This window comes from Mugil cephalus, chromosome 12, assembly GCF_022458985.1.
Source record: "Mugil cephalus isolate CIBA_MC_2020 chromosome 12, CIBA_Mcephalus_1.1, whole genome shotgun sequence".
In the NCBI taxonomy this organism is placed as follows: domain Eukaryota; kingdom Metazoa; phylum Chordata; class Actinopteri; order Mugiliformes; family Mugilidae; genus Mugil; species Mugil cephalus.
The window spans coordinates 14,835,417-14,857,203 of record NC_061781.1 but is presented as its reverse complement, the minus strand read 5'-3'; the positions used below and the strand labels follow the sequence as shown (position 1 = coordinate 14,857,203).

The 21,787-nt window shown below is 41.5% G+C and overlaps 2 protein-coding genes across 6 annotated transcripts; both read right to left on the bottom strand.

The window, feature by feature from the left end:
* Nucleotides 1-2,310: 2,310 nt before the first annotated feature.
* On the bottom strand, nt 2,311-21,248 carry hoxd3a (homeobox D3a). 5 transcript variants are annotated; one of them, XM_047601206.1, is made up of 4 exons: nt 20,953-21,248; nt 6,258-6,317; nt 4,144-4,693; nt 2,311-4,018 (listed from the first exon to the last, which is right to left on the bottom strand). In XM_047601206.1, the coding sequence occupies exons 3-4, from the start codon at nt 4,589-4,591 to the stop codon at nt 3,267-3,269; spliced, it is 1,200 nt and encodes a 399-aa protein (XP_047457162.1). In that variant the 5' UTR covers nt 4,592-4,693; nt 6,258-6,317; nt 20,953-21,248; the 3' UTR covers nt 2,311-3,266. The 5 variants fall into 5 exon arrangements, with proteins under 5 accessions (XP_047457162.1, XP_047457158.1, XP_047457161.1 ...); XM_047601202.1 differs by having other exon boundaries at nt 4,129-4,693; nt 20,953-21,247; XM_047601205.1 differs by lacking the exon at nt 20,953-21,248 and adding an exon at nt 18,030-20,933 and having other exon boundaries at nt 4,129-4,693.
* Nucleotides 11,837-18,038, bottom strand: hoxd4a (homeobox D4a). The gene is made up of 2 exons (XM_047601207.1): nt 14,177-18,038; nt 11,837-13,798 (listed from the first exon to the last, which is right to left on the bottom strand). The coding sequence occupies exons 1-2, from the start codon at nt 14,643-14,645 to the stop codon at nt 13,500-13,502; spliced, it is 768 nt and encodes a 255-aa protein (XP_047457163.1). The 5' UTR covers nt 14,646-18,038; the 3' UTR covers nt 11,837-13,499.
* Nucleotides 21,249-21,787: the final 539 nt, after the last annotated feature.

The window sequence follows — 21,787 nt, the reverse complement described above, 5'->3', positions numbered from 1 at the left end:
CGGAACTTTCTTCGAGAGCCGGTTGAAAAGAATCTGCTGTTGCTGTGTGAATGGATGAATCTTACTACTACTATGAACAAACACGATAAGCAAATAAGACGATGACTCTTTAAGTCAACACTTTGAATGAAAAACAGTTTCTCATTCGGCGTTCCTCGTCATAAACTCCCTGTCCATCATTCTAGACACTTAGAAAAAAGAAAGAAAGAAAAAATACATGCAAATTCTAACAGCTGCTGCTTTCTGATGGGATGTCCTGAGAAGAGATAAGTTTAAAGGCACCTTGCTCTCATTAATAGTTGGTCTACAGTAGGACTAGTTCCCCATATGTAAATATTACCCACCACTCAGAAGGCGTGGTCTGCTCTGCTTGGATCCAATCAGGGAGACAAAATGAGCTGCACTGCCTGCTCCAACAAAGACCCTGGCTTTGTTGCATGAGTCAACTTCACATTTCTTATTCTTATTTTTAAGCTGCTTTAATGAATGATCAAAAGTCAAAGACGTTTAATAAATGCAGCTAAAGCCACTGTGTATGTTGCTTGTGGCTGAAACTGCATGTAAAAAAAAACTGCAAAGCCCCCTGGTCCTGTATAGTTTTATAGCTTCGGATCTCTCTTTTTATTTATTTATTTATTTATTTGTTTATTTGCACATAGAACAGCAGCTCCAAGCAAAGACACTTTGCTGCTGTTACTTCTAATTGAGGTGAAACTTGCATGACAGATTGCTGAATTTGAACTCGGCTACACCCATGTCTGCTTTGTGCGTAACGATAAGGATAGCATCTGCAACTCAAATTGCTCCATTTGGTGCCTCATGAGTGAGACTCTCACGTTTAGTTCCTGGCTTGTTGGTTCGTTTGCCCAGGTAGCCTACAGGGACAGTCACTGATGCTTTGCTTTATTTATTTATTTATTTTTTAAATAAACTTATTTCCACTGCGTAGAGTGCAAGATGCTGGAAAATCCTTGGTTCGTAGTCGGTTCGTTTTGGGAGCAAAATAAGCCTCGTCCAACATTTTTGTTTATTTGTTTATTTTTGTTAAAGAACAATTTTAAAAGCACAATAAAGGACTTCTGGGAGGCAGAAAGTGGAAGGGTGTGAGATTGGAATAAGGAAGCTCCCAGGGTTAAAATGGCCGCCATCCAATGAATATTTTGATGCTTTGAAGCTCAAAGGCAAACCCCAATCAATTTTATTGCGAAGTTAAAAAAAATAAATAAATAATAATAATAATAATAATAAAAAGCAAATGTTAAAGTGTGTGTGTTTCTGGTTAGAACTGTTGTCACAGTTTCAGATCTCCGACTGATATGTGCGAAAGTTTTTGTGATCACTGTGGCTGTGAACCTGATTTAAAGGCGCTGATGATTTCTTTGACAGGAGTTTCATTTGCCTTCATGCGCTCTTAAATCCGAGGATATATCATCTTAGGAAATGTGAACACAGTAGGGTCTTTCTCTCTCTCTCTCTCCCCCCTCTCCTAATTCTCCCCCCACCATTAAAGATTGGTCTGCTCGGTTAGAAATGTGTTACTTGGATTTGGAATGCAAATGCTTTGTTCACGAGGAGGAGGGATCAGCGAGGAGTCTGAAAGCGACGAGTTTTTGATTAATGAGCTTTGAAATGGCTCTCCAGGAGCAATAAAGGATGAACTGCTCTCTCCCTCTCTTTCTCTGTAACACACACACATGGTTGCATCTTTCCCCAATGTCAAAGAGGCAGCATGTATTTTATTCTTTTTGGTTTTGTTGTCACCAATCTCCCCTGTCTAATATCACTATATGCATTTTTTATGCCTCGCCAGTTATGGGAGATGATTCTGAAGCTGCGCACCAATCAATTAGACAGGCGGCGATTAGACGTTGGACTTTGCAGGACAATTGAGCTTATTTTCTTGTGCCAGCACACGGGAAGGTAATCGTGTGTCTAAAAAAGATGATAAGTGGCATGTGAAAGACGCAATAAGCCCATAGACTCACTTCCCTCCTACCAATAAAGCATCAATAACCTCCAAAGGCCTTTATTCCGCTGAAATGCACTTTGCATTGGAAGCATAGAGCCGTCTGATGAGTTTTAGATATCCTGGTGTCTAATTATTGATTGCCTCTCCCTCTTTGGACTGTACAGTATGCTGCGAGTCAATAAGCCTCCTCGGCTCTGTTACCTGACAGTTTCACTGGCAGCAGCAGCAGAAGCTGAACGAGGAACTAAAAAAAATATATAATAATGAGAAGCTGTTGCACGGCCAGAGTTCCTCTAGTCCACACAAAAATCAACAAATAAAAAATAAATAAATAAATAATACAAGTTTAAGCACTTTATTTACAAAATGTTAAACACAATAAAATATAACATTTCAATATCATTAGGGTTTCATAAATTTATGGAAATGAATGGAATAACAATGAAAGACAAATAAAAAATAGCAATGGACTACACAAAATGACATGCTGGTGTGTATAATATTTGATACTTCGATAGTCTACGATTTGCTTAAGGTTTGACACAAGATTAACCATGGACATATATAGTGGTGTTTATACACTACAAAATGCCCCATTTGTCCCAGATTTACAATTAGAAATGCTCTTGTTCCAACAACACACTGCGAGTCATAGCATTTTCCGAACCCTGTTTTGCCAACGCTTCCAAGTGCACTGATCTGTCCAATCTTACAACAAACTCCACACGTATAAATACTCGCATATAAACGATAAATAATGTGCAATACAAAAGTAATTAAATAATAAATAGGCTATATGCTTGTATGAAAGATTATGCAAAAAAAAAAAAAAAAAAAAAATGATTACAAACAATAAATAAATAGGATGCCCGTGAGGGAAAAGAGATCCTAAGCAACAGACGAAAATGTCCCTAAAAATCCTTCTCTCTAAGAATGAGCTTCTACGTTCGTGATCTACAAGACTTACCTTCAAGTAACGGCATGAAATATTCAGTCAAAAAAATTGCGCATTGCACTTGAGAATAAACAAAACAGAAGAGAACTATTGACAACCAGGCTAGCGTGCCTCTGCGCATCCCCAAATATTCAAGAGAAATGGACAAAGCTGTATTATTTAGAAAATAATTACACAATAGCATTAATAGTAATATCAATAATACTGTAATAATACACACGACTCGCTCGGAGTGTAGTTATTAGACTAGTGAGGTAATAAAAAAGAGCGCAAAGTAATTTTGGCACACATACATACACACACGCGCACGCACGCACGCACGCACGCACACGAAACCACATATTACAAATGCGTCAGTTTAGGCGCTTCCTGAATCCTTCCCTGAGACGCTTGGTGAGAAGTGAGGTCTGTGTATGTGGGATGGGGATCACAGGGTCCATGATGGTGGTTTCCTGGGATCTGAGCGGCACAGCTGTAGTCCACGCTGGTGGATGAGGGGTGGGGAAGGTGGCCGAGGTTGAACATGGGGCCCGAAGCTGGCATGGAATCAACAAAATTCCCACCCACATAAACGGGGCTGCCTTGCAAATTGGCGTTGGCAAAGCTGCCGTTGCTCTGCATGCCGTGGTGTTCGTACTCGGAGCCCGGGTACCTCTTCTGCTGCGGGATGCAGCCACCCAAGGGCGCCGTGTACGCGGCCAAACCGTACATGCTTTGCTGCGGCTTGGCGAACGACGGGGGCGAGGGCGCGTCATAGCTGAGGCTGTTCACGTTTTGGAGCTGGCCAGAGTATCCAATGTGATTTGGGCCACTCAGCGGAGGGCTTCTGTCCGGGGAGTGTCCCAGGGGGGAGTGCGCAAGCCCTTTAGACTTCTGGTCCTTTTTGTATTTCATCCTCCTGTTTTGAAACCAGATCTTTATTTGGCGCTCGGTGAGATTCAAAAGATTTGCCATTTCCACTCTCCGAGGACGACAAAGATATCGGTTAAAGTGAAACTCCTTCTCCAGTTCCACGAGTTGCGCGCTCGTGTATGCAGTTCTGACCCTTTTGGAGGCTGGTCCTGCTGGGCTCTTCTCATCACTCACCTCACCACCTGTTAAAGAATCACATCAACATATTAGTATTTTATGGGCCACGTCAAAACCCAAACTATAAGCACAGCTAGGCCCCGGTTTACCCCACCCCAACACAAACACACTTCACCTTCAGGGTCTCTACCTGCAGTGGCACAGTTGTTGCCCTTCTGCTTTGCGTTCTGTCGGGTCTCCTTCATCCAGGGGAATATCTGCTTTGTGAGTACCGGCGTGGACGCATTGGAAGCGCTGCTTGATGGGGATTTCTTCTTCTGAGACGCAGAGCTGTTGGAGCTAGGGGAGGATGCAGACAGCGGAGGCGCCTGCTGCTCGGAAATGCTAGTCGCTTGGCTGCTGCTGCTGTTGCTTTGACTGCTGCTTTGTCGCATGCAGTCCCCGTTCAGGTCACTGTCTTTGAGGGCCGGTGGCCGGACTGCAGAGGTCTGAATGGGACACACTGGGACCTGGTAGTCACTATCAATGTTAGAAGTGGTGTAGGACTGGTGTGCGGGGCCGTAGTTGTAGGAATCTGGTTTGGGGTAGGAGTAGGCTCCAAAAAGTCCAGAGTTATCGTAGTACGTTGCTTTCTGCATTTTGTAGATTTAAAGCCAATACGCCAGTGCAACTGTATCCAATGACATGGGTGTTGTTTATTCACGTGATTGCTGTTTCCCACCGCTGCTCCAGTCTGTGACCTATAAAGGGAAATACATCAATTATTAATCCAACATTACGCGAATGTTCGCGTGAGATTCGGGGTCTGGAGCTATTCATAATACATAGCGAGAAACACGCTGCTTCTGTTGGTTCAAGTCGTCATTGGTCACAGCGGCTGTAAAATTAGAAACGACCAACTATCTCTACACTGCCGGTAACGAGGCTTCATCTCGGGGCCTCGGATTTGAGCCTGTCGTTTGGCTCCATTTCTGGCACAAAATAGTTAAAGTTTAACCCGCGCTAAAAGGGCCCTCTGGGAGGCTTGTGAGTCCCTCACAAATAAGCTGAATCAGCATTCGACACACACATACACACAATGCCCTTTTCAGTAATCCCAAGACCTGACAAAGGACGTCATGCGTTCATTGTTGCCGCGCACACGCATTCGAATCACACGTTTGCGCACGCGGGGAAGCTAAATACTATAAAGCACCCCACATTTCGTAATTAATGTTGATATAAAAATGTAGGTGGAGGAAGCGTGGGAGAGGCAGAAAAAAAACGAGAAAGGGAGAGAGAAAGGGGGAGAGCTGTGGGGGGTAGCAGTTAAATATGATATTTAATTTGCTTTTACGCATGTCTTCTATATTTAGTCCAGTTGATCTGTTTTCTCTTCCTGTTTCATTTTGAGCAAAGTTCTTATTATCTACAAACACAAATTAAATAATAATGATTTATTTTATTTATTTATTTATTTATTTATTTATTTTCAAAATAACATCTACTTTAGTTTTAGGAATATGAAAGAGAAAGACGCTTCAGCATTCGAGCTCTAAGTTGAAACTAAAATATCAAAGGGCCCTGTACTGTATGTTGGTGGCTTCAAGAGGTGCAGTCTGCGCCGTGCATAACAATTGCACCTGTCAGTGTGGACCGCGGCAAAATTTATGACCGCAAATGTTATGGTTGTAAACGGCCTCAGAGAGGAATGAAAAGCAAAACACTCCTCAAGAGTCAGGGCCCTCAGAAGTGTAAAACTAAGCGTAGGAGGAAGGCAAGGGAAAGAATTTCATACTCGGCGTCTTCTCCCCATAAAGAGGCTCGGTTTATAAATGATGCCTCCATTCTGGCTGAGTGTGAGCCTGCAGCTAGGTGAATAAACGGAGCTATTTTCTTGGTTAAAATGAGGCAGAGGACACTGGCGATGGCGCGTCTTGTAATGTGGAAACCGTGGGATGAAGTGGTGAAATTCTTCCAGATTTTTTTTTACATTTCATTAATTGCATATATTTTAGTTGTGTCTGAGATGTTGAGACCGTAAACATGTATAATGTATTTTTCTTTCTGGTGGGCCGGACAAAGTATTCACAGTCATTAAGCTTTATTTCTGGCGACCGAAGGAGGGAGAAATTACAGTTGGACTGTGGCCTGCGTAAATACTTATACTTATACAGGGCGAGCTAGGGCCAATCCTTCATGTCTGCTTTCGTTATTTGAGCCTCTCGTGAAACATTGCGAGCGTAAATATGCAGCCTAATAACAAATCACCCTTTCACCTTGTTAGCAGTTGTCCACTGCCTTCATTAAAGTAGTGTTACTCACCGAAATCTGCGCAGATCTCTTTTATATCCCTCACGCATTCATCACTGCTTTCTCCTCGACCTAGAAGACAAATGAAATTAAAGGAAAGTCCTTATTATTATTTTCCCCCTCTTTCGAATTGCAGCTTTAAATTCGATACATATAATTGAAAAAAATAATTTTATAGCCAATTAACATCACAGCTTGAAATAATAGATGTATGTAAAACATTTATATGGTAAATTATTTTAATATATATATATATATATATATATTGTAATTTCATAATAGATGATTCTGGGATAATAAATAAAATGTAAAAAAAAAAAAAAAAAAATGATCCAACCTGTTCCTTTTTTTCTTTTCTTTTCTTTTTTTTTTTTTTTTTTTAGGAGAGAGTTAGAGCATGAATGAAAAACTCTTACATGTGCACTTTTACACAAAGAGCCGGGCCAAATATCTAGCAGTCATAAGCTTTTTAGGTGACCTTTGGGTCGTTCAGCATTAAGTCAAAGTTTAATGAACAACGAGCAGTTTGGCTTCAAGTAGCCCCAAGTCTCCACTAAATTCAAAGCAGCTTTTCAGCGGTGACAGAAACAGGACAAGATGCTAGACCGACGGCAAGAAAAAAAAAGAAAAAAGAAGGAGAAATTAAACCTCAGAAATTTGCAGTGAACTGGATATTTTCATCGGCGTCAAAACAACTTCACCTTTCGCTTTTGAGGAGACGATGGTGATGGAAATGTGTGATTTATCCATGTGGAATATATTGCAAACCCTGGTCGATAATCAGCACCTCGAGTGCTTTTCGAGCACACTGAGCTACTAGTAGCAGACATGGTCCCCCTTTTCACACGACTATGTTTTTCGCCTACGCGCTGTTACGGTAAGTTTGGTTCACACAATGGGTCGGACTCGATGTGGAGTGTTATTATCTCGCTTTCTCCCTGCAGACCCTGTTAATATTTCAAGTTAAACAGCCCCGAGACGCGTCCTGTTATTGTGGAGAATAAATATGGTTCCCATTTTACAAAATCTCACTTAAAAAAAAAAAAGAAGAAAAAGCTGCTATATAATCAGAAATAATGTCAGACCTCTCCTCGCTGTTGTTGTGATAAAATCCGAGGTCGTGTTTTGGGAGGAAATTACAGGCAGCTTTGAAGATGATGAATCCTTTTTTTTTTCTTTTTCTTGTGGCAAAAAAACGTTTTGCTGCGATTCAGATTTTTATGTTGTGTCTTAAGCAAAGACTAAACCTGGAGGAGGCCTGTGCGGTTTGCAAATCTACAATAAATCCAACGTTAATAAAACATGAGAAAATGGGGAATAATAATATAAATGCATGCCTTTTATTGTCCCTTTAAAAGCCTGATGTGTATGCGAGCAATGCACAAAGAAGGGAGAAAGATATAACACAGGAACAAGCTAGCCACAAATGCTTCCAAACTGTAGAAAAACTGAAGTATTTCCCTCTCTTCTTCTTCACTATTGAGTCCGGCAATCCTTTAAGGCATCCGATATGAATTCATGTATAATATAACGTTGCAGGTTAACAAAGCCATATATAGTTGAAACCACATAAATCACGGCAAACGCCAGTGTGACGATAAGACAACAAATTAATGTGATTTACGATCCAAGAGTCAAAAAGAAAAGTTCCTCTCCTACTTCTTCCTCCGAGCCGGTTTTCATAAAGGTGAAATCAGCTGAAAAGCGCAGAGCAACCCGGGCTCAATCTGTCGATAATATTTGAACGCGATTTCTCAAAGAAAAAATATCTGAATCTGCTCTGGAAGAGGAAGCTGTGCTGCTGCTGCTGCTGCTGCTCCATATCCGCGCACTCACCACCGGCGACATTAACAAGCATCCCTGGATGGAAGGAATCATACATATTTCCTTGCATTGTATTAACCCGTGGTTAAAGGTTGCTTTCCGCCATGCAGTTGCTTACCTGTGACTCAATTCATCATAAACCAGTTCCCTCTCAGTCTCACTTCCTTTCCACGCAGTCTCTAGAATAAATCCTTCACCCTTTGTCTGTAGACAATGCTGTCCTAAACCTGATCTTGCTGTTTTTCAGACATTTCCATATACCAGTGGAGACAGTATTCCCGAAAGAATGGAAGGACTCGCATTCAGCTACCAATAAAAAGCGAACAAGGTATCCTTATTCCAGAAAAAAAAAAATCACTGGCAATCAATCATCCAGTGAAATATACAGGAATTCAGAATCGGATAGGCCTGTACATTTGGAGCTAACATTAGGATTTTTTGGTGTTTCGGGAGCTTTGTGGTGACAAATAAAGGCGCTGCCTTGAGATACAAGCATATTTGTTCACGTGATTGTTCTCTTCTTCAAGCAAGCCTTACCTCACCAATCCATTTTGATAAAGGGTGGCGTTTATTTCCTCATCTGAACTGTGTGAATGTGAAAATGTTCCTCTGGCCATTTCTTTTTTATCTGCTCATGAATTGTGAGCGGTGCAGCTCGCCTGCACTTCAGTATTTAAACACAAGAAGATATGCCTCTTTTTTTGTGGTTTTGTTTTGTTTTGAGTGGGGGATACTAATAACGCACATTTAAGCATGCATTCCTGCCATCCACTAGTGCGCTGTTGTTACAATATCTGTGTGCAATATATGTGCGTAAAAGGATATGTGCAATTCGTCCAAGGGTTTGGAGCTTTTCACTTTACTCCAGTGAAGATGGTAATGAGCAAGAACACCACAATAAAGCGCGTAAAGTGGGCCTATTACGCACCATTTACGTATTTTTGTATAGTATTGCAAAAACAGTATTTCTCACGTTTTCCTACTTGGTGGAAATAATATTGATTTTGTGATATGTGTATTTTTAAATGATTAATGAAATAAATGACATTTAGGTTTTTTTTTTCTTGCAACGAGGGCCGATTGTATTCAAATAAACCACATTATCATTTTGCTGTGCCCGTCTGTCTTCACACTGCTGATAAACAAAGGACCGCGGAGGCAAGACCTCTCTCATTGTTTTCAGAAATGAGTCCCACCAAATAATGACACGGTTTTATAAGCTACAAATAAATGCATCGTAAGACCAGAAGGGCTACAGGAGCGAGGGTTTGGAGCCGCTGAGACCGTCGGCTGCTTCGGATGCGAGGCTTATCTTTGCCGAGAGCAAGAAGAAGGGATGCAGGACTAGTAGCGTCGCAGCATATGTTCAGTGGGTAATAAAAGTGAAAGATTTACAGTTTTCGCCCGCCCCCCAACAGCCTCTCACCCTTTCAGGAATTACTGAGAATGATTTACAAGGAGGCAGAACTGTCAGCCTGCCCAAACTTCCACGACTTCTAAGAAATCAAAATCAAATCATCCCCCCGCGAAGAATGAAAAGAAAAGAAATCGGCTTTTAGTTCGAAAAGGAAAGATGGATATTAATCTGATGTTGAAAACTTCAACCATAAACAAAATAATTTCTACTCAGCAAACAAGACACGTCAATTTGTAATCTCGAGTCTTTTGAACCAGCGTTTGGGTTGAACTAAATTGGTGGAGAATAATACAGTTAAATTTTAAAATTAGACTTTTAATAAAGAATGAATGGGACGTGGAGTGGCCAGACTGAGCTGCATGTCTCCGAAAGAGCAGTTTTTTTCCAGAGCGAGCATCCATAAATATGTCACTGCCATTTAGTTTTTACGACTACTCCTATCAGTGCCTTTCAAGATATATGCGTAAACGGCAAACACAAAAATTCTGCTGCTGCTAATGCATTAAATAAAAAAAGAAGACATGCGTACAGCGACCAGCCACAGCCTTTAGGTACAACTGCGCTCAGAGCGCACACATCAAAGGGAGCAATTTATCAAATATCACGACATTTGATATCGTCATTTACCAGCTCGGGCAACATGAAAAATGTTGAAATATTTACCTACCCAAGCATCCATCGGTTCAGATGTGTTGCTAGTGCGGGACTACAGTTGCGCCGGGTATCGGATATTATTTTCTTGGGGGATCTCTTCAGTTTTCAAGTCTGATAGAGTCCTTGCGATTAATGACGACGCCGTGTTTCTAGGGGGACGTGCTGCATTAATTATTTAGACAATCACGTGGTCGAGAATAGAGAGCGGAGTGGTATAGTCTCTGGATTATATCTCTGAATGCAGACAGCGCACTTTAATATATCTTAGGGGGGTTGTCTGGCTCGGAGAGGCTTCTGCGAAAACAGCTGGAAATCAAATATGGCCGGATGGAGAGCAACGACGTTGTATTCCTGCACTGGGTGCAGTGTCATTGAAAATGGCACTGCCTTTGGCTCCCATTTATTGCTGTTCAGACATGTAGGTCAGTGTGGCTACACACTGCACGTCGTAGTAGGCTGCTCTGACCTGATACTTGCCAGGGAAACTGCTTAGATATTGTTTCAATTAATATTTTAATTCTAGGATATCTTTTGAATGAAGATGCTCCAGAGCATTAAACACATAATAGAAGGCTCTAGTTAGGTTAAAGGACTAGTAATGTAGTAACTAGTAAAACACATAAGGTAGGTTAGTCCCCCCCTCCCCCTATTCTCATCTCTTCTGCCTCTCTCTCTCTCTCTCTCTCTGTCTCATCTTCTCTTCAGCATCTATTTGCAGATGACTTTTGGCAGGATGGTGGATTGGAAGCATCACTTTGTCTCTGCTTCATTTTGAATCCCCATGGCCACCTTGCCGTGTTTATGTGACACATGTTGGTATTGTGCACCTAAACATATGTGCGCCTCCGCACGACCACGGCTCCCCACGTTGCTCAGTGGACATGAGACAGTGGTCACTTGGGGATGAAGGCTTTGGGACTGCAGATTGTCTTTCCACATGCCCGTTTATGGTCACTTTGTTTATATCAGGGTGGATACTGTTGTGCGGGGGGTCGGAGGTCAGTGTTGCAGTGGGTCATCCGCAATAAAGCCACAGCTCGTGGCCGCAAATGTGGCGTAATCTGCGTTTGGAGATGGACCGACAAATTTGAACAACTTTTTCTTGACAGTTTGGGTCTTTGGAGGCAAATCAAGTTAATTTGAGTTTCCTTTTCACAACAGAGACTCGCGCATTTCTTAAATTTGATGGAAAATAACCTTGAGAATTGACGCTTAAAGCTTTGGAGCATTTTTTTTCTGCGAGGGGGGGTTTGCGCAGGGCATGCGCTCCCTTTGATAAGAGCAAATGAGACGCGGCAGAGTAAAAACTCGCTCTTTTATCTTTTTTTTTCTTCTCCCCCCCAATGATAGCATTCACTTATCCTGCGCCAATAACACACTTTTGCTCTCAAATTTCAAAACTGGCAGAACAACAGCCTGAACCTGCCCATTTGGTCCATTTGTGGATGTTTTGTAAAGGTTGGTCCATATGGCTCCACATGTTTGTAACCCATTGAAGAAGAAGAAAAAAAACACGTTTCCCCTCCAAATACTTTTGTAATTGGTAACTCTTTGTAGTTATATTAAAACTTAAAATAATAGCGGAATACTTGAATGAACATCCCAGTGGGTGGAAAAACAGATTTTTTCAGAATCAGAACCTTTTTTTTTTTTTTTTGCGTGCAGACAAATGCCACGACAAATGCGTTTGCACGTATTTAAATGCGTAATCAGTAGAAATCTTTATTTTCCAATATATTTCTCACATCTCAATGCACAGTACAAGGTAGAAAGCATGTACAAAAATAAAACCAAAAAGATCGCATATTGACACGAGGAGACAAATGCACGAATCAGAACCTTTTCGGGGGCAGCGTCTGATATAAATACTGTTAAAACAAGTGGAAAACCGCGGCGTTCACTGGCCCTTACTTTGAATGAGTTTTAGCTTTTTTGAGTGTGGATGAGTCCTCCAAACCAAAGCGAGTAGCGCCTGGGAGAGAAAATGCTGCCTGTCCGGCGGGTCAGGGGTGTTGGGGTCAGTCCTCGCGGCTGAAATGTGTCCCCTGGATGAACCTGCCACTGCTGCTTTGTCGACCTTCGGTTGAAATACCTTTTCAACTCCCTCATCACGAAGACTTCAGAAAGGAGACCTCCTCATACTGGGAGAGCTTCTGGGCTTTTTTTTTTCTTCTGTCCAAGGACAATGACGGTATAAAACAAAAAAAATATCTGTCCTGAAACGTGACCTGAAAGCCCCCCTCGGTGTAAAGGAAAAAGGATTCCCATATTAACTAAGACAAAATAAAAAACTTTTCATAAAGCCATGCTAATAACGCACAAGAACTTATTTAAGAATAAAAAAAAAAGTTTAACGAATACTTTCAATTAAATTGTGTGCTATACGAAAATGTACACGAGTTTTAAAATAAATAATGACGTAGAAAAAATCGCATCAAGAAAAATAAACAATAATAGTCCTAAATACTCAGGACTTGATTATTTCCAATGAGAAACATCCAATATCAATTCAATGCCATGCAGGAACAAATGATCTTTCATAGGAGAGTTTCAAATGGCATGAGAGAGAGCCTCTGAAAATGTACACTGTTTACAAAGATGTCAGCGGAGATTTATAAGGGCACTCTGAATAGTGTGCACACAGGAATGTCTTACGTTTTGGGAGTTTTTTGGGAATAATATTTAGGCTAAGAAAATATCCAAAGCTTTTTTGTACAAAATAAGTTAAAACATACAAACGTGGAACTGAAACATTCAGTGGGATATTTTGCAACTAAACGAAATAAGGTAGAGGGGTGTTTGGCGTGCTCATTCGCAAATCCTTCAAGTACAAATATTGTGCGTTTAAAATGTGGAGTTTTATTTCGGAGGGGGGTGAAAAAAAACTCGAATAACCTTTGTGTGTGCGCGCATTTTGAAGGAAGTGGCCACCATGTTTCGAATAAAGACAGTTCAGTCCTTTAAAAAAACAGCGCGAATCCACGTGAAGGGAGCAGAGACGGTTCGGATACATCCAGAAAATCGAGCAAGGCTGCTTTTTAGTAAATGTCTTCAGGTGGGCAACGTCCAAAAGAATAAAAAAAAACCTAATATTTATTCGGAGGAAATTAAAACAGAGAAGAGGGTCAACTTCTTCTCAGTCATGAAGACTGGCTGATTGATTTTTTATTTTTTTTTGACTCAGTTCAGAGTCAACACTGTTGGGGTCATTTTTGTTAAATAATTAAAACAAAAAAAAAGCTATAAACGACATCGGTCCATGCAAAACAAAACAAAAAAGAAAAAAAGAAAAAAGGTCAGATGCAACCTTTGACTTTTTTATGTACAAATAATTTCTAAAGACATGACACCTCCTTGTCTTATAATGCTGTGATATCAGTCTGGTTATCCTTCTGAATGCTTTGCAGATGGCTGGAGGCTGGTGCGGATCTCCCCTTGGTGTTGGGCAGTTTGTGATCTTTCTTCCATTTCATCCTTCTGTTTTGAAACCAGATTTTGATCTGCCTTTCGGAGAGACAAAGGGTGTGAGCAATCTCAATCCGCCGCCGCCTGGTCAGATACCTGTTAAAATGAAACTCCTTCTCAAGCTCCAGGACCTGCTGCCGGGTGTAAGCCGTTCTGGACCGTTTGGGCTCCGGTCCTGCATAATCCGGGTTCACTGGGGGGAAAGAAAAACAAAACATAAAGTAGTCAACAAATGTGGCCAACGCAGCGTGCAGGCAAACACATTACAAGAGAAGTAGGCGGTCTGCACAGCGCGCAAAGTTTAAGGAAATTCACGCGGAAGCGAAACAAGGATATAATTGTGGCAGAATTTAAACAGATTTGCTGCACGTTTAAGAGCATTATCTTCGGTCAATATGTGTTTTCAGGAGCTTTCAAGCGCTCACCTAGCGGCCTATTTCCTGAGCTATAAAAATTTATGACTTGTGTAATTGGCGAGGCCTTTTAAAGACTCCTATAAATATTACACTGAGTGATTCCTAAACTACACGTCTCAGCTGGCGCACAACGAAAGAAAGAAGGTCATTCTTACCAGTAGTTACGTGAACTTTCTTCATCCAAGGGTATACTACTGCAGGCTGCTTGGCTTGTATCCCATTTTGGCTCTTTGTGTTTTGCTGCTGTCCACAAGTCCGGGGTCCGGCCACTTGGACCGGGGGCCCCTGCTCAGTCTGTGCGCTAAAATTGCTCGGGTTGCTGGATCTTTCGTGCACATGACCCCGTGGCTGCACCGTGGAGTCCTGCACAGTGGTGCAGCTGAAGGGCTGCTCCGTGTAGTTTGGCCGTGGGTAGATCCCTGGATGCTGAAAGTCTGTGTCCTGCGATGGACTGTAGTAGTCCGAGCTCTGCTCAGGTATATAGTTATTTTGTGAATATTCCTCGCAGGGAGGAAATTTCGGGTCCACATACTTAGAGTTCACCATATACGAACTCATGGCCATTAATTTCTGAAGGTAGAAAATACTAATTTTTCTCGAGTTGTCTTTTTTTCCTCCCTCCATAAAGCCCTCCTACTTGGTGTCAACTGAATAAAGTTAGCGAACCATGTGACCAGAGCGGCCAATGGAGGTGATGCTGGTCCAAACACGAGTAAACACACAACTAAATGCTTTTTTACCTAACTAAAGAGATACTAAAATTAAACCCTCGTGTGGGGAAAAAAACAAACATTAATCTGACAAACATAATTTGGCACTCTGGGCAAACAAACAGGGATGCTGAAAATATAAGACAGAAAAGACACACACGGACCGAAAGCCTTAAATGCTTCACTTTAAAATTATAAACAACAAGAAACGTGGGCTGTTGGCTGTGCGTGCTGGCGTTTTATCCGAGCCGATATGAAAATCTACCAGGTTCTAATGTCTAACTTGAAGGCACGGTGTTCAACAGAGAAACCAACAAAAGATACAAAAAGCCCCCTGGCATAAAAGCAGCGAATAATGACTGGGGACAATTGATGGACAGTGTCTTTGTCAAGAAGGGGTCATCCAAAAGTTACACGAATCTCATCACTTCATCTGCTCCCATCCCTTTGAAAGAACAATCTCAGGAGCCCATTGGCCAGCACCGGCAGCCTCTGGGAATCAATAATGTAGAGACAGAAACGACCCACAGGAGGAACAAAAAAAAAGAGATACAGCTGGAGTGTGCTGTGTGTTTTTTTTTTTTTTTACTAAATCAATTTGGTGTTTTATTCCAGCATGAGCTAAACAGAAATGCACGCACCGCCATGTTTATATATAGAGATTTTTTTTTTTTTTTGCTTTAAGCATATAGTTTCCACCATCCTCTGTCTCTCTTATGAGGAATGTGGCGTTGTCAGATTTACTCTCGTCCACAAACCCAACGCTTGTCACAGGGACGCCACTGACGGCGCGTTAGGCACCGGGAGCCCGATAAAGATGGAGCCCATGAGTCAATAAATCGAAGTTTTTTCATCGACCATATACTCCCCTAGAATCGAATCTGTGACTGTGGTTTCATCACACAAATTCGGTTCTACAGGGTATATATAGACGACGCGAAGCCCAGCCTTTAGCCCCTCAAACCGCAGCACTTTCTTTGCACTCAAGCCAAACTAAATTTGCAAAGTGGCCCGCAGTCAGGATACACCAGCACATCAAAGGGACTAGGTTGTATAAGGAAATAAGAGGCATGCACCAGAAACAGATGGGCTAAAACACACAAGCACCAAAGGGTAATTTTTTTTTATAAGCTGCAATCAGTGTCTTAATTTAATCTCGTTTCCTTTAAGCCACTGCAATTCTTTTTTTAATTCGGTCGCCTGTAAGGTTGAGCTTCATGGCTTGCTGATTTGAAGCAAACCTGCTCACGCGGTAGCTTCAAAAGCCTCATCACAGCCTGATTCTGAAAAGAAATAAAACTGCAGGCCCACTGGCTGCCCCTGGCCAGGGCTGTCCTCTCAGTTTGAACAGCAAATAACAAGAAAAAAAGAAAATATCAGCAAGTTTTCTCTGTAGTAGGTCTTCCTCCAAAATCCTCAATAAGGGGGGAAAAAGATCTTCCAAACTGTATAATTTACTTTTCATTGGTGCATGCTGTCAGCTCAGGTTTAACGTTAAGCCTCTTGTCAAACATGCAGCAGCGCTATCAGATAAGCTGTGGACACTGGCCGGCTAACACAGGCTCTGCTGCTATCACCACTTGGCCAAAAGATGAGGCCCGAGGCCAGCAAGGTCAAGCCGAATCATTTACAAAGTTATCAAAAAGTTCAATTATTTTTCGCTGCTGCTGACAGCTCAAAAGGGGGGGCAAAAGTTTAGCAACCATTAACCATCAGCCATGAACTGAGACCGCCACGACGGCCGCCACAGGTCCTAGACTGAAACTTTGCAAATGATTTAAAGTTGGCTCAGAGAGGTGGCGCAAAAGTTTTTTATTTTGGAAATCGGGAGTAGAATAATGTGATTTTATACTGATACGGTTGGTAACGAATCTATTTGTTTCTTTGATTTAATATTAAACTGTTGTTTTGGCCAAAATGTGGCATATAGACTGCTGACCCACAGGACTGACTTTCTTTCCTTTTCTTTCTTTCTTTCTTTTTTTTTTAGTTAGAATTAAATGCACTAAGAATCAACTTATTATTTACAGCGTGAAAATTCAGCATCAATTTTTGCCCGAAGTTTGTGAAGTTTAAAGAGGAAACTAGAAATAGGAAAAAATAGGAATAGGAAAAAAATAAAAAAGATTTGACCTTTTGGGCTGAATATTTCTTAACGAAATAAGACTACTGGTAATTTTCACAATGCTCATTAAAATGCCAACAAAAAACACAAAAAAATATTCGTTATAGCTGAAGGTAAAACGGGGCTTAACAAATCGTCCTTGCACTTCACATTTCAATATTTATTAGACGGGCTGACCTGTCTTTCACCTTCCCCTGATGTCCTTCAGACGGGTCAAAGCCGAGATTCACAACAAAAGAATGATAAAGTCAGCGTTTCCTGGCAGCTTGACTTGGACCAAAGGCTAACTAGTCCGGCCAGGCTTCTTTTTCAATACATTTGCAGGCTTTTTATTTCTTTCTTCTGCTTTTTTTGTTTTTTATTTTTTAAATGAAACAGCGTCCACTGGGAGTTTGAGAGCAACATAAAGCTCAGGGCCTGTTTTATCTTATATTCAGTCAAAGCAAATGAGACTTTATGGGTTGACAATAATATCAAAAATAAAGCCTTAGTCGTTAAAACACTTTGCATTTTACTTTAACCGTTGCTGTGGTGGATTTCTAACACTGGATGAAGACATTAATAATTTAGAGGCCTGCAGAAACGCGTAAGGCCTTTGAGGAGAATAACGAAAAAGCCAAATAATGTGAAAGAGAGAATTTTATTTTTGGAACTTCAGCTGTTTTTTTTTGTGCTTTTATAATTTAGTGTACAGGTGAAAGTGAAGCCCATGTGGTCCAACAAACGAATTATGAAAAGTGTAACAGAAAACAGCAGCAGATTTAGAACTGAGCGTAAAAGGTTATGGTTTTAATTTTAGCCTTTAAAATGATTCACCAAAATCTGCAGACATCTTCAAAATAGATGATCACAGCAGGCTGATGCAGGCCTCCAAAGAAATGACAAAACAGATGTAGCAGAAGTAAATCAGACCAACGACTGGAGGATAACACCATTCGGAAAAAAAGGAAAAAAAAAAAAAGAAGAGCATCGATCGGGTCTTAAAAGGCTTTAAACCCAGAATCAGTAACAAGATTAAAACACAACTTCCTCACAGCAGCAGCATCGTCTAACTCTGTTTGTCCCGACAGCGCACTGTTGCCACTTTTAGAGGCAGGAAACAGTTTAGCCCGAGCATTACGCATGTGACATCACACGCCCATACCACGAGCATAATGATAAAACACAGCTTACCACAGAGCCCGCAACGCACGGCGCACCGCGCTACAAACGCACCCATTCCGAACCGAAGCGAAAAGTCTGCGCAGTCCAGGGCTCCTTGTCAATAGAAGCTCGATTCCAGCCCATCTGGACGGTCTTACTAATACACAATGAGAATTATATTTTGGCTTGTCAAGTCCCAGGCCATAAAACAAACTTTAATGGCATCACGTGTTTCCCCACAGCCATTCACAACACCGCGCAGGCCCATAAATAATCCTCAAAGTTGCACTTACTCAATAATGGCGATTACACTCATGTGCACTGCGGAAAACTCTTAGAAATGAGGAAGCAGAGGGGACAGGGAGGTTAACTGCCACGATTGAAACGGGAAAGGGATAAACATGTTTTATTTAACTTTGGAAATGGGCGCACTTGTGAACAGGCTCTGCTGAACCGCTGTCAAGTTATGTAATTAAAGAATTCCAGCGCATTTCCCTCCTCGCTGGACAGATGTGGTGGAATCTTTTTTTTTTTTTTTTTTTTTTTTTTTAATGGAGCTTGTTGCCCCCTCGGGTGTTGATAAAAAACACACAGGGTGCATTTCTCTCCCCAGTGAACCTGCCACAATAGGACTGATGTCACTGTTCCAGGCCAATCCCATGGTGAGGTGCACTTTTTTTTTTTTTTTTTTTTTGCCCCTCCTCTCACTTTCTGACCAAACCGGAGAGCTGCAGCTGATAATGCAGAAGTTTGGGGGCAGGTATGAGAAGTGAAGTGGAGGGGGGCACCAAATCTGAGCTTGACACTTTTTACACACACGTGCAACATCGTTAAAAGTCATTACTCCGGAGATGGGTTGAGAATAGAATCCTGTGGCCTTCTGTGCGTTTTACCTGCACGCCCAGCTCCTACTGCATATTTGCATGTATATATGTATTTAAAAATATATATTCCACTGGGATCTCATAGTTTATCTGGAACTTTTTGTGAATAAAGTCATTTTAACTCCAGGTTTACTCATCATCAGCACCATCCAACTCATCACCAGGAGGTCGTGACGCACTTTAATCTGTCTTGTAACTGAGGCTACACGTCGATCAACGCTTCATTTTAACACTTTCTGGTAACAAAACACCCACAGTAATTAATCACAACAAACAACTGTTTGCCGGAGCAATGTGATGCACACATGAGCCTGTGTGACACTTGAGCAGCGGCCAGCGCATAAACACGCAATCATAATGGTCGATCTCACTTGATAACGGACTTTGCTTTATCTTAAGCACTCTGATGAGGGGGGCGAACATACTGACACAAAAGTGAACCGGGATCACGTGATACCCGCCTCAGCCACTCACAGAGCTCAGCAACCTGCCCGTGAAGGGCTCCCGGGTGGAAGGAGAGGCGCTCAGCCTTGGGCAACAGCGCCTTCTGCTGGCACGTTAACGGCAACTTTTCCCCACTGTAAAAAATATCCACCCAGCCAAACAAATAATGACTTAATCATATGTGTCACGGTGGAGGTAGTCGATTATGTTAGATTATGTTAGAGCAAGCTGGAGTTTTCTCCTTGGTTTAGCTGGAAGTCCTTAAAATAAATAAAACGAATTTTAAGAATTAGTCTACCAAATTGTTATCAAACTAGTTCACACCTCTTGCATTCCTGTACGTTCAATGTAAACAAAAGAGTGAATGTAAAGCTGAATGCAATGTGTAGATGGGTATGATTGCAGTGTGAGTGTTATTATTCGGATCTAAAGCTGACTATACTCATGGTGGGGGTGCAGAAGTCTGTAAAGGAATGGATCATTTTGTCTAAATGATTTTGAAATGATGAAACAATATAATACAATATATAATTACGTTGCAGCGGTTTTAAATGCTGGGTAACTTAAAGAATCTCCCACTGTGTCTCACAACAATATTCACATGTCTCATAAATGGCTGCTTGTCTGGTAGCATTTGAGTAAATGTGAGAAGGCATAACCACATCCATCCATCTGCTTAAATCTGTGCGGGGCCTGTGGTCATACAATGCTCTGCACAATTAAACAAAAACAAACACATGGCAAAAATCATTTAAGCTTTGCTCATCATCCAACTGCACAGCACTGAGTGCATTCGGCCTAATTTTCTCAGGCTTCTGCTCGTGCCCCTCTCTTCCAGGGTCCATTTTGCCGCATTGCAGTAAGGCTGTAAATACTTTCGCAGCTGCCTGTCAGCCAGCAGTGAAATACTGTCTTTGTTCAGTTGGCCTCATCTCCAGGCAGCTGAAAACAGCTATGAAAACTGAACTTCTTTTGCCAGACTTTGCATATGTGCGATAGAGCAGAACACATTTATTCTTCGTCGAATACAGTGGAGCTTTTTATATCAAGTTTGGCAACACGAGAGGGGCGAGGGGACGACATACAAACCACGTACTATCAGTGCAGACTTTCATTGAACTAAGAACTGTTAAATTGTATGCGTTTTGGATCCTCTCAGATAAACTGAAGGGAAAATAAAGGCTTAGCCAAAAGCAAGATGCAGGTGAAGGATGAAAACAAATTCTGTTAAATGCAAGAAGATCGTGGTTGACTGCATCAAAAAGCCCAAACATCATGAGCAAGCACCTCTAATTCAAGCTGCATTTCTGCAAAATAAGCTTCAGAAACTGTACGCGCAACGACAACAACAAATATCGTAAACTTATTTGAAAATTCTAAACATTAGTCTTTGATTCCTGCTGCATAGATGAATTAAAATCGCATTTTAAACCTTTACCAAAATCACATCCAACCTCCTTTGCGCGTTGAGGATAAAAACTATTTATTTCATCACACCCGGCAACATGTGAAATGACCCGAGTGCCATTTCCCTGCGTCTAATTTACATGACTAATGAAACAGGAAGCTGTCAAACTTCACATGCAGACACACAAATAAACGCCATTATCACACGCGAGTCTTACCTATAGGCGGGAAGTAATCCATGTTTACTCTTTCAGGTCTACTTATGCGGTATATTTTGATTGAAAAAAATAAAATAAAATCTACGACGAGCCAGGGCTGCTCTGATCAGCCTATGGAGAGGTCTGGATAAAGCTGAAACGCTCCTCTTGTCATCCAGGGAAGTGGAGAGAGCGCAGAGTCGAAAATATGTGCAGATCAGACGTTTATGGAACGAATGACTAGCGATTTTTAAGAAAGTCGACCGTGGCGTATCGGTTAAACGCCATAGACGCAGAATGCAGTGGGGGGAAAAATCGCCTGGGAAATCAGGAAAAGGGCCATGAAGACGTTTGCCTCTCACACATGACCAGTGGCATCCAATGACAGGCGATGGAGGCACATAAAAAGGTCTATTACCAAGTTGTAAATTGTCCTCTCACAAAAAGGAATTTCGACTGCAGCAATTCTTCCCATCTTTGCGCATAATAGCAGAAGCCCCTCCGTGCCCTCTAAAGCAGAGTATTCCCTCCTTGTTTGTTTCTCTTACGCTCAACCGTCGCATTTTTTTTTATATCCTAACGCATCTTTAAAATAGTTTAGCTTCCTCGTTCTGCTCGAGAATAACATAAAAAGCACTGGTTTGCGCGTACGGATTTACGTGTTTTTACGCGTTTTTCTCGAACATTTGGCAACAACGAAATTTTACGGAAACAGGCATATTATGAGATCTAATGCAAAAAAAAAAGAAAGAGAAAACGGAAACATTGGAAGGACAGACATTTTTTAACGTAAAACATTTGGGTTTTCCCTCCACTTTTTTATTTTATTTTTTTTTAATAATTGTTATGACGAAAT